We start from the raw sequence: 13,449 nt of genomic DNA, 5'->3' as shown, positions 1-13,449 counted from the left end.
CTGGTGGGATTGCAAGCTTGTACAACCACTCTGGAAATCAGTCTGGCAGTTCCTCAGAAAAATTTTTTTCTTTTTCTTTGATGAAACAGTCGGTATTAGGTCACTAGAAGAACATTTTCGTATGTCTAAAATTAAGAGGATATTCTCATTCAAGAGAGTTTCATTCAAACCTTGAACTCCTTCATTCTGGTTTCCACAGTGGTCATGTGTTTTCAGAAAAAAAAAACTCCAGTCAGGAAGCAAGATGGAATAGACAGCAGCTGTAAGGTGAGCAGAGCCTGGTATTGGGAGAATGGGGAGCACACACTAGAGATCATGCATCAGACAAGGGCAAGGACACTGAAGGATGGGATCTGGGACAGCAGGGAGGTACTGGGAGTCTATCATAGAGAAAGCTGTGTGTGCACAGAAATGTACATATACATATACATACATATATAATGATAATGGTATTATAGATCATTTATGCAGGACATCATACATAACATGCATTTATCTGTAATTCTACTTTCAATTTTAGCCTAAAACACTGATGCCCATATATTTGTCAGCCATTAATTCTTATTGAATATTGAATTAAGTGATTAATCTTTCATGCCCAATGTGTCTAGTGGCATAGATGGTCATTTACTTATGACAGACAGCAAGAGCTTTCTGTTCCTCAGCTTTCTGTGCTTTTGCATTTTCTTTTCCTTCTTTCCTGAGGTGTTGATTTGATGGTCAATGTCTCCAATTCTGTTCTATTTCTCTTCTCTACTTTCCTAGAAAGAAAACCCTGATGCTGGTTTGTAATACTGAACCAAAAACACAATGTCATTGGAAAAGAAAATCTAAGGAAGGAACTGATGCATCAACCAAATGACAAAGTAGTAGCAAAAATGTTAGCCACTAAATGAATCCAGGAAATATTTTGTCAAATTGGACTAAGGAATATGACAGGAACAGGATTCTCTGGCTTTCTACTGCACAGCATGATGTCTATACATCCAGAATACTGCATACTGGAGAGAAGAAGATGAAAAGATTTAGGGTTTATCTAAATACTGTGCAGTGTATGTGTGTATCCTCTCTGATATTTAGAAACTGTTCATTTGTACAACATTTATAGTGTAGGCTCTAATGTTAAAAATATTTGATAATGTTAAAAAAATATCAAATTAACTAATCCAAAGTGTCTTATAAATCAAATTTACTTGAATACAAAATAAGTTAAATAAAAATGATAACTTGGTACATTAAAAATATAAGACTAAAATATTTAACTTTATTACCTTAAATTATATTAATAGAATAGTAAATAGATAAATAAATAAATAAATAAGAAAGAACAAATGGATGCAGATACAAAAATGGTTTTCCATATTGAAAATAATTACTCAATATTGCGGAAACATCTAGGCAGGTTGCCTGTATTCATATGAGAAAGTTTTGAGAGTTTTTAAAGGAGAACTTATAAAGTGAGATGAAGTGTTCTAGTCCAGTGGAGGTCTCTCCACACTTTGTCCCAGGACTCACTCCTCCTCACTCAGTCTTGCCAGCAACTTGGCTGAGGAAGACAGGGCTCTCCAGACTTCTGCTCTGACCACCTCCCAGGCACAGAGGCTATGTTTCTTCTCTCTCAGGTACACAGTGATCCTGTGGAAGTATTTTCTCTCAGCCAGGGAGTCTTCATGGGTGAGGATTTCCTGTCCCACAACCTCCTGCATCACACAGGCTTTGAGGTCATTGAGCTGCTGATGGAGGTCATTGCAGAAGGTGTCTAGGAGAGTTGCATTCCAAGTAGCAGATGAGTCCTTTGTTGTGAAGAGGTTCAGGATCTGCTGGGTAAGATTTCGAAGGACAGGGATGGCTTGAGCCTTCTGGATCTGTTGGGTATCCACCTTCTCCAAAGGCAATCCAAAGTCCTTCCTGTCCTTCAGGCAGGAAAGAGGGGAGAGTCTTCTCAGTTGTTCCAGGAGTGTCAAGGCCCTCTTGTTCCTGAGGTCAAAAGTGTGAGGCAGGTCACATCCTAGAGAACACGCTGACCAGTGGCTCATCACTATCAGGATCACGAGGAAAGCACAGAGCCTAGCCATTGTGGGTCTTGTAGATGCCGATCACTCTCTGGGCTGTGGGTTCGAGTCTTCTCCTCTAGGTTCTCTGAGAGCCTGCTGTGTGCATCTATCTTACATAGGGAGAAGCACAAGTTTCTCCTTTCCGATTACCCTCCCCTTGCTTCCCAATTCTCTTTTCACTTTCTTTACTTCACTCTCTGCTTGTGTGTGGGCTTCTTCCCCACTCAGGCTTGTGGGTTCCATCATTGCTTTCTCTTTCACTGCTGCCATCCAAAAGCTACTCTACAGCGTTTCGCATTAAATTAGATTTAAATTGTCATTAACCACTACTCCACAGATATACAGTCTCTGAGTGAAAACTGCACATCTACTGCAAACATAAAATTTCCCCATGACTGTATTTTAAATTTATTGTAGTTCATTTTACAATCTTTCTTATTTATTTATACCATTTACATAAATATTTCTGTCAAAAAGTAGAGTATGGGAGTAACTGGAACCAGCAGGATCCAGGGATGCAGGAGACCTGACCAACAAGTTTTTGTGGTCAGCACCAGTCTACCTTGGACTCACATATGGTGGACAGTGCTCTAGCATGTCCAGGATCTTAGGATCACTGCTGAGTAGAACACAAAATCTGTTCCAGCACTGACAGAAGTGGCTGGGACCAGCAGGATCAAGAGATGTAGAAAACCAGCCCAACCAGTGACTTGGGTTCCATTCAGTCTGCACTGGTCTAGGTTGGGTTCAAACTCAGAGGACAATCCCACATCCCCCAGAGGAGGTACCACTCCCATGTGCTCTAGCATGCCCAGGATGTTAGGATTCCAGGATTTTGGTCACACCAGGATCTCAGGGTCTCAGAGGAAGCTTGACTTCCAGGAACTCTGACACCCCCAGAATCTCAGGATCACAGGATCCCACAATCAAAGGATCACAGAGGAAACAGGATTCTCAAGTATTCTGACCCAAGTGGGAATAACAGGAGGACAGGCTCCAATCAGATACAGCAAGGGATGGAGCTCTTGAGATAATCAGATGGCAGGAGGCAAGCATAGGTACAGAAGCAACAGAAACCAAGGTTACTTGTCATCATCAGAACCCAATTTTCCCACCATAACAAGTCCTGAATACGCCATCACACCAGAAAAGCAGCCCAACCAGTGGATTGGGTTCCTTCCAGTCTGCACTGCACTAGGTTAGGTTCAAATTAAGAGGACAGTCCCACAGCCACCAGAGGTACTACCACTCCCAGGTGCTCTAGCATGCCCAGTGATCTAAAGTCACTCTCATGATGATGATGGAGGACTTTAAGATGGACACAAAGAAATCACTTAAAGAAATACAGGAGAACACAAGTAAACAGGTAGAAACCCTTAACGTGGAAACAAATAATGTTTTAAAGTATTACAGGAAAACACAATCAAACAGGTGAAAGAATTGAACAAAACCATCCAGGACCATTAAAAGGAAGTAGAAGCAATAAAGAAATCACAAAGGAAGACAAATCTAGAGATAGAAAATCTAGGAAAGAANCCAGGAGCCATAGATGCAAGCATCANCAACAGAATACAAGAGNTAGAAGAGAGAATCTCAAGTGCAGATGATACTATAGAAAACATTGACACAACAGTCAAAGAAAATGCAAAATTCAAAAAGATCCTAATACAAAATATTCAGGAAATCCAGGACACAATGAGAAGATCAAACCTAAGGATAATAGACATAGACAAGAAAGAAGATTTCTAAATTAAGGGCCAGTAAATGTCTTCAACAAAATTATAGAAGAAAACCTCCCCAACCTAAAGCAAGAGATGTCCATGAACATACAAGAAGCCTTCAGAACTCGAAATAGTTTGGACCAGTTAAGGAATTCCTCACATCACATAATAATCAAAACACCAAATGCACAAAACAGAGAAATAATGTTAAAAGCACTGAGGGAAAAAGATCAAGTAGCATATAAAGGCAGAGCTATCAGAATTACATCTGACTTCTACCCAGAGACTATGAAAGCCAGGAGATCCTGGGCAGATGTTATACAGACCATAAGAGAACACAACTGCCAACTGAGACTACTATACCCAGCAAGAATCTCAATTACTATAGATGGAGAAACCAAGATATTACATGACAAAACCAAATGTACACAATATCTTTCCACAAATCCACCCTTTGAAGGATAAAAAATGGAAAACAACAACATAAGGAGGGAAACTACACCCTAGAAAGAGCAAGAAAATAATCGTTCAACAAACCCAATAGAAGATAACCACGCAGACATAATATCAAAAATAACATGAAGTAAAAATCACTATTCCTTAATATCTCTTAACAACAATGGACTCAATTCCCCAATAAAAAGACAGAGACTAACAGACTGGATATATACATAGGACCCAGCATTTTACTGCATACAAGAAATACAACTCAGTGTCAAAGACAAACACTATATTAGAGTAAAGAGCTAGAAAACAATTTTCCAAGCAAATAGTCCCAAGAAACCAGCTGCAGTAGCCATTCTAATATCAGATTAAGTCGATTTTCAACAAAAAGTTATCAAAAAAATTAAGGAAGGAGCCTTCATACAGATCAAAGGAAAAATCTATCAAGAAGAACTCTCACTTCTGAACATCTATGCTTCAAATGAAAGAACATTCACGTTTATAAAAGTAACTTTACTAAAGCTCAAATCACACATTGCACCTCTCACTATAATAGTGGGGAACTTCAACACCCCACTCTCAATGATGGACAGCACCTCATGGTACCTTCTCCAAAATTCACCATATAATTAGACAAAAACAAGCCCCCCAAAACACAAAAATATTGACATAATCCCTTGCATCCTATCAGATCACCATGAATTATCTTCAGTATGATTGTCTTCAATAACAACAAAAACAACAGGAAGACCACATGCACATGTAAGCTGAACATCTTTCTACTCAATGATAATGTGGTCAGGGAAGAAATAAGAATAAAATTAAAGACTTTTTACAATTTAATGAAAATGAAGGCACAACATACCCAAACTAATGGGATACAATGAAAGCAGTGCTAAGAAGAAAACTCACAGTTCTGAGGGCCTCCAAAAGAGAAACTTGAGAGAGCATCCACTAGCAGCTTAGAAGTTGAAAGCCTTAGAACAAAAAGAAGCAAATACACACAAGAAGAGAAGACCGAAAAAATAAATAAATAAAATAAAATAAAATAAAATAAAATAAAATAAAATAAAATAAAACTTAGGGCTGAAATCAACCAAGTAGAAGAAAAACAAACTGTACAAAGAATCAACAAAATCAGGAACTGGTTCTTTGAGAAAATCAACAGGATAGCTTAAACCCTTAGCCAGACTACCTACAGGGCCCAGAGACAGTATCCAAATGAACAAAATTGGTAAGAAGAAGGGATATATGAAGACAGAAACTGAGGAAATTATAAAAGTCATCAGATCCTTCTACAAAGGCCTATACTTACCAAAACTGGAAAATCTGAATGAAATGGACAATCTTCTAGCAGATACAAAGTCCCAAATTTAAATCAGGATCAGGTAAGACACCTAAACAGTCCTGTAACCCGTTAAAGAAATAGAAGTAGTCATTAAAATACTCCCAACCAAAAAAAATCCCAGAACCACAGAGGGTTAATATAGAATTATATCAGACCTTCAAGGAAGACCTAACACCAATACTCTTCAAACTATTCTACAAAATAGAAACAGAAGGAACATTGCCTAATTCATTCTACAAAGCCAGAGTTATTCTGATATTAAACCACATAAATACCCAACAAAGAAGGAGAAGGTCAAACCAATTTCCCCTATAAATATCAATGCAAAAATTCTCACAAACCAAATCCAAATCACATCAAAAGAATCCTTCATCTTGATCAAGTAGGCTTCATCCCAGGGATGAAGGTATGGTTCTATATTTGGAAATCCATAAACATTGTTTATATAATCCACTATATAAACAATCTCAAAGGAAAAAAGATGATCTTTAGCATCTCATTAGATGCTAAAAATGCCTTTGACAAAATACAACACTCCTTTATGTTAAAAGTCTTGGAAAGATCAGGAATTCAAGGCCCATACCTAAACACAATAAAAGCAATACACAGCAAATCAATAGCCAACATCAAACTAAATGGAGATGTACTTGAAGCAATCCCACTAAAATCAGAGACTAGACAAGGCTGCCCACTCTCACCCTATCAATTCAGCATAGTACTTGATTTTCTAGCTAGAGCAATTAAACAACAAACGGAGGTCAAAGGGATACAAATTTGTAAGGAAGAACTCAAGATATCAGTATTTTGGGATGAAATGATAGCATACTTAAGTGACCACAAAAATTCCACCAGAGAACTCCTACAACTGATAAACAACTTCAGCAAAGTGCCTGGATATAAAATTGACTTGGACAAATCAGTAGACTTCCATTACAAAAAGGAAAAATGGGGTGAGAAAAAAATTAGGGAGATTCCACCCTTCACAATAGTTACAAATCATATAAAATATCTTTATGTGACTCTAACCAAGCAAGTGAAAGATCTTTATGACAAGAACTTCAAGTCTCTGAAGAAAGAAATTGAAGAAGACCTCAGAAGATGAAAAGTTCTCTCATGTTCATTGACTAATAGCATTAATATTGTAAACGGCCATCTTAACAAAAGCAATCTACAGATTCAATACAATCCCCATCAAAATTCCAACTCAATTTTTCACAAAGATAGAAAGAGCAATTCTCAAATTCATTTGGAATAACTAAAAACCCAGGGTAGTGAAAACCATTTCCAACAACAAAAAGCCTTCTTGTGGAATCATGATTCCTGACATCAAGCTATACTACAGAGCACCTCAAGAAATGTTCTTTGTTTAGCTCTGTACCGCATTTTAATGGGGTTATTTGAATTTCTGGAGTTCAGCTTCAACATGCTTAATTTATCAGGGAAATGAAAATCAAAACAACCCTGATATTCCACCTCATACCAGTCAGAATGGCTTAGATCAAAAATCAGATGGTAGCTGATGCTGGCAAGGATATTGAAAAAAGGGAAAACACCTCTATTGCTCGTGGGATTACAAGCTGGTACAATGACTCTGGAAATCAATCTCCTGTTTCCTCAGAAAAATGGAAATAGTTCCACCTGTGGATACAGCAATACCACTCCTAGGCATGTTCTTGAATATGCTCCAACATATAACAAAGACTCATGCTCCACTATATTTGTAGCAGCCTTATTTATAACAACCAGAAGCTCGAAACAACCCAGATGTCCCTCAACAGAGGAATGGATACAGAAAATGTGGTACATTTGTACAATGGAGTACTACTCAGCTATTCAAAATAATGACTTCATGAAATTCACAGGCAAATGAATGGAACTAGAAAATATCATCCTGAGTGAGGTAACCTACTCACAATGAACACACATAGTATGTACTCACCTATCAATAGGTATTAGCAAAAAAGCTTGGAGTATTTATGATACAACTCACAGACTATATGAATCTCAAGAAGAAAGAAAACCAAAGTGTGAATGCTTAGGTCCTACTTAGAAGGGGAACAAAATAATCATGTGAGGTAGAGGGTGGTAGGGAGAGAGGAGGGGGAAAAGGGGAATGCAAAAGTTGTGTTAAGATACTGGGGAATAGTACAGAGGGTCAGGAAATTCTTTGGAGGTATGTAGCAGTGGGGAATGGGGAACTAGGGGTAGCCACTAGCAAATCCCAGATCCTAGGGAAGCAAGATGTCTAAAGGAAATGCAGGGGCATAGAGTGGAGCAGAGACTGAAGGAAAGGCCATTCAGAGACTGCCCAACCAAGACACCAAACCCAGACACTATTGTTGATGCCAAGAAGCACTTACTGACAGAAGCCTGGTATAGCTGTCCCCTGAAAGGCTCTGCTGCAACCTGACAAATATAGATATGGATGCTCACAGCCAACCATTAGACCAAGTATAGGGACCCAGGTATCCCAATTAAGGAGTTAGGGGAACAACTGGTGAAAGGGAAGGGCTTTGCAACCCCTTAGGAATAACAATATTAACCATCCAGACTGCCCCCAAGAGCTCCCAGGGAGTAAACCACCAAAGACTACATATGGGAGAACCCATGGCTGCTTAAGTGAGCAGAAGATTGCCTTGTTTGGCATCAATGGAAAGGGAGACCCTTGGTTCTGTGGAGGGTCAAGGCCCTATCATAGGAAGGTGCTAGATCTGTGAGGCAGTATTGGGTTGGTGTGGGGGGGAGCATCCTCATTGAAGTGGGGGAGGGGGCTTGTGATAGGGAGGGTGTAGGGAAACAGGAAGGGAGACAACATTTGAAATATAAATAAAAAATAATTTTAAAAAGAAGGCAACACCAGCAAGATTCTGCTGAAGGGACCCTGATATAGCAGCCTCTTGTGAGGCTATCCCAGAGCCTGGCAAACACAGAAGTGGATGCTCACTGCCAGATATCGGAGGGAACACAGGGTCCCCAATGGAGGAGCTAGAGAAGGTACCCAAGGAGCTGAAGGGGGCTGCTACCCTGTAGGTGGAACAACAATATGAACTAACCAGTACCCCCTGAGCTTGTGTCTCTAGCTGCATATGTAGCAGAAGATGGCCTAATCGGCCATCAATGGGAAGAGAGGCCCATTGGTCTTGCAAACTTTATATGACCCAGCACAAGGGAACGCCTGGGCCAAGTAGTGGGACTGGGTGGGTAGGGGAGCAGGGGTGGTGGTGGGGTTTATAGGGAACTTTCGGGATAGCATTTGAAATGTAAATAAAGAAAATAATAATAATAATTTTTTTTTAAAAAGGTGCATTTGACCCAAGACCTGTTACCAGTGCAGAGAGCAGGAGAGGAGAGCCTCCTATGACTGCCAGAAGCTGTTGTTGACCAATTGTGAGCCATCGTCAAAGCTGACTCTGTTACAAGTACAGGCGAAATTGTCAAAAACAAACAAACAAAACAACAGCTTAGACACAACCATCAGGCATTTGAGGCAAACTTGAAGGTAAAAACACTTGGTAAATGTGTATCTCATGAACTGACAGACTGGAAAAAATTGTTGCTTTTTTTTAAAAAAAAAACACAAACCTGTCATTTACATTTACCCTATGGGATAAAGAAACAATTTCTTCATTGGCTTCTGATGTGCCATGAAAAGTGGATTGTATATCAAAACCTGCAATGACCAGCTCAGCCATCAGACTGGGAAGCAGCTCAAAAGCATTTCCTAAAACCAAACTTGGACAAATAAAAGGTCACAGTTGCAAAAAAAAAAAAAAAAAAAAAAAAGGGCAACACACGAAATTGGGAGGGAAATCTGCAGTCCTAAAGGATACATTATATATATATATATATCATTCTTGCTTAGGTTTATCCCAAAGGATATTTCTTGAGGTCCTTATGACTTTGTGGATTCTGAGAAACCAATCAGCTATTTCTGCATTTACTTGAAGAAAGTTCCTGCCTCAGCTATCTCCCCACTGAGTATTTTAGTAATTTAGTAAGTCTCCAAATACCATATTTCTGTTTGGAAAAGTACAAAACATAGTGATATTCAGAAAAATTAGGGTGAATATAATGACACTGATATTTAACTTGTTAAAAAAAAGGGAGAGTGTGCTGTTTGCTTTAGGAAATGACAGGTAAGGCAGAGTTTCTGATTCTTCAGTTTATTGAGAAGGACACAAAACATTATGACTAGTCTTCCTGGATTTTCAACCTTGTAAAATTACACAAAGAGAAATAAAAATCAAAATGAGGATCTCCAAGCAGACATTGTGGTGTGAATACTGGTCGATTCAGATCAGAAATCACCCAGGATTTCATGTGTCAGATGCTTTGGAATCAACAATGTGAAATACAATTATAGATTTCTGGGAGGAAAAGCAAAGTGCTGGATTGCTTGTAAAAGATTTGAAAGCAATAGTCAGAGACACAGGTAGCTAAAAGACCATGTAAAAATATAACAAACAAAATCAGAACAACATTACATGCAATGAGAGAGAAGATCGTGGAAGTGTTTACTAAGAGAAGGAATCTTAGACTTGAAGAATTCAGTATGTTCAAGAAAAAGGCAGACAGAGGTTCAGTGTCCACATGAGGTGATATTTCTCTTCTCTACGTTCCTGAAAAGAAAACCCTGATAATGGTTTGTGACACTGAACCAAAAACATGATGTTGTTGGAAATGAAAGCTGAAAAACGAACTGATGTGTCATCTAAAGGACAAAGTACTAGCAAAAATGTTAGGTACTAAGATAATAAGGACAAGATCTATGGCCATTAATAAGAATGTCATGAAAGTGACTATGTTTTCAAGTGATCTTCAGTGTCAATGCAATCCATATAAAACTTTCAGATACTTTTCTCAGAAGTGTCACCTTTATAGCACTTGATTTTCTGCAAATAGGCAGATCACCAATATATGGCCCTATCACATATAACCTTTTTACCTTTTTTCCTGCTCCCACTGAAGAATCCGATATGGTAACACTCATAAGCATGTTCATCCAAAGAGACAGAAACATCTAACTCCTGACCATAGAATCAGGGGGAAAACATCAACAAGGAATTCCTGTAATTGACTGATTAGTCTCAAGAGGAGATGAGGAAGTTCTAGCATTCCTTGGCAGTTCCTATAGATAACCATTTCACGTGCCTGTTCAAGTGTCCTTCAAACATCACAGACACTGAGGGTCAAGAGCCCCTGATATGTTAAGCCATGTCCCTGTAAATCACAGACATTGCACCAAGACCTATGAATTAAGCTATTGTGCTTCAGTTTAGAATGACCATGGCCTGGAACACCGATTCACATTGCACCATGTGCATGTGCCATTGTGGAATATGTTACCTGAACTACGGAGGGTACACAACGAAGAGAGTCTTAAATCATCAGTGCATTGACTAAACTCACTGGTGCTGGCCTCAGCAGGCAGAGCAGCAGGTGAAGAATTTCTTCTATGAGTTCACATGCTCTTACAGAATTCCTAGCTCAGGGTTGGTTGTCTCAGTTTCACAATGCATTTCCTACTGATCAAAAGGGTGTGAGTTTGGCTGTGAATCCCTGCTGGGAGGAATGCACACAGACCCTTCCTTCTCCAGAGAACTTCGGTTATAGGAAGCAAGAAGAAAAATACACAAAGACCTTTCTGTGCATACTTATCTGTCCATTGTTCAGACAACATGTGGGGAACTGAGAGGGTTTCCCTTCCTAAGATGAATTGAAGGCAATGGACTCTTCCTGAACTCAGTTCATCTGGGGAAAACTGTGTTTTAGTGTGGAGGAAACTCTGCCAGAAAACAATTCTGTAAAGAACTTGAGAGGAGTTGGATTAGGTTTGTTCAATGCAGGCCAGACCAGTAGGTGGAGCACTTCTCTAAAACTTTCTCATAATTGAATATTCGGTTTCCTTTTCCTTTTTCTCTTTCTATCCTTTCTTCTTTCTTTCTTCCTTTCTCCTTTCTTCCTTCCATCCTTCCTCTTTCTTCATTTCTTCCTTCCTCCCGCCCTTTTTTTCTCTTTCTTTTTTCTGTCTTTCATCTCTTTTTGTTTGTTTGTTTTTCTTCTTTTTCCTTAACACAGAAAGCATGAGGTCTCTAGAAGATCATTGTCTAGGGTCTAAAATTAAGAAGAAATTCTTATCCATGAGATTTTAATTCAAACCTTGAACGCCTTCATTCTGGTTTCCACAGTAGTCGTGTGTTTTCAAAAAAAAATTCCAGGCAGGAATAAAAAAGGAATAGACAGCAGCCATATGGTGAGCAGAGCTGGGTAATGTGGAGAGAATGAGGAGCACACACTGGGGCTTCCTGCAACAGGGAGGGGGAGACAAGGACAGTGACCCTGAAAGATGAGGTCTGGGACAGCAGAGAGGTACTGGGAGTCTGTCAGAGAAAGCTGTGTGTGTATACAAAGGTAAACATACATATATATGTGTATATGCATATATAAAATTAATGTATATGCATCATACATACAGGACATCATATATGATATATACATTTATCTGTAATTCTACTTTCAGTCTCAGTCTAACACTTGGTGACCATATAATATATTTGTCAGCCATCAATTCTGACTGAATATTGAATTCAGTGATTAATCTCCAGTGCCCAATGTGTCTAATGGTATAGATGTTCAGTTACTTGTAACAGACAGAATGGCTCTCAGTCCCTCAACTGCCTGTCCTCTCCCATTTACTCTTCCTTCTTTCCTGAGGTGTTTGTTTGATCATCAAATTCTCCAATTCTGTTCTATTTCTCTTCTCTGTTTTCCTAGAAAGGAAACCCTGATGTGGGTTTGCGGCACTGAACCAAAAATATGATGTCATTGGAAATGAAAGCTGAAAAAGGAACTGGCCTATCATCTGAAGGACAAAGTAGTAGCAAAAATGTTAGGTACTATGATAATGAGGACAAGATCTATGGCCATTAATAAGATAATGTTATGAAAGTGACTATGTTTTCAGGTGACCTTCAGTGTCCATGCAATCCATATAAAACTTTCAGTAATGTTTTTCTCAGAAGTATCATATTTAAAATATATGTGGAGCCATCAATATAAGAATGAATAAAGCAATGCTGTGTTCATACTATCACAATACCTGATTTGAAATTAGGGCTTACATTATAGAGAGGGTTCCTGAAGTAATGCTTACCACAGAAACCTCTTGCAGTTCATTCCAATGAGCAGAGAGACTCTCAGATGGTCACTAGGCAGAGAAAAAAAGGCTGATTTCCTTGCCTCAGGGATATTTGGAGAGGGAGTAGAAGAATTGGAAGAGCCAGAGGCAGTGGATGACTGCAGCAAAGATGTGTTCTTAAACACAACATGTGTATTGAGAGTGGCATTGACTGAATGAACAAGAACAAGCCNGACAAAATATCAGCTTGGAAAATAGAGGCAATTGGACCTCCAGTTAAGGAACTAGGTCCACTGATGGCTGCTTGGAGAAACAGATTCAGGTATCCTCAGGGATGGGTCACCAGAGATGGATTACCCATGTTCCAGAGATGGTGCTGTATCATGCACAACTAGTAGTTCAAAGAAGATGGAGCAAAGGAGGAGGGGGAGGACGAGGGGGAGGAGGAGGACGAGGACAAGGAGGAGGAACAGAGAGATAATTAGAAAATGTGGAGAGGAAGGGTCCAGGAAAAGGAGAAGGAGTAGCGGTGTTTCAGAGACTTAATGCTAGAGTCATTTCAGGTTCCTCATGAGATCATTGCCAGGACTTGTATAGGAGGCTTATTATGAATGGAGTTAATTTCCAGGTTCTTCTTGTCTTGCTTTTCTCTGCTATATAGGCAGGCTACTCTTTTTTCTTGATCTGTTTTGCATTGCTATACATGATCTCCCTCATACTTAGAACCCTAAACAATTAAACACA

At 39.2% G+C, this 13,449-nt stretch overlaps 1 protein-coding gene across 1 annotated transcript in view; it reads right to left on the bottom strand.

Annotated features, from left to right (window-relative positions):
* The window catches only part of LOC110322994 (interferon alpha-11-like), a 7,025-nt gene extending 4,950 nt beyond the window's left edge, over positions 1-2,075 (bottom strand). Inside the window, exon 1 of the mRNA XM_021200000.1 lies at positions 1,698-2,075. Coding sequence (XP_021055659.1) covers positions 1,698-2,075 — 378 coding nt within the window. The remainder of the gene's footprint in view (positions 1-1,697) is intronic.
* Between the last annotated feature and the right edge of the window lie 11,374 nt (positions 2,076-13,449).

This window comes from Mus pahari, chromosome 6 (genome assembly GCF_900095145.1).
Source record: "Mus pahari chromosome 6, PAHARI_EIJ_v1.1, whole genome shotgun sequence".
Classification (NCBI taxonomy): domain Eukaryota; kingdom Metazoa; phylum Chordata; class Mammalia; order Rodentia; family Muridae; genus Mus; species Mus pahari.
Note: the sequence above shows the minus strand (reverse complement) of the source record. Positions and strands in the feature narration are given on the sequence as shown.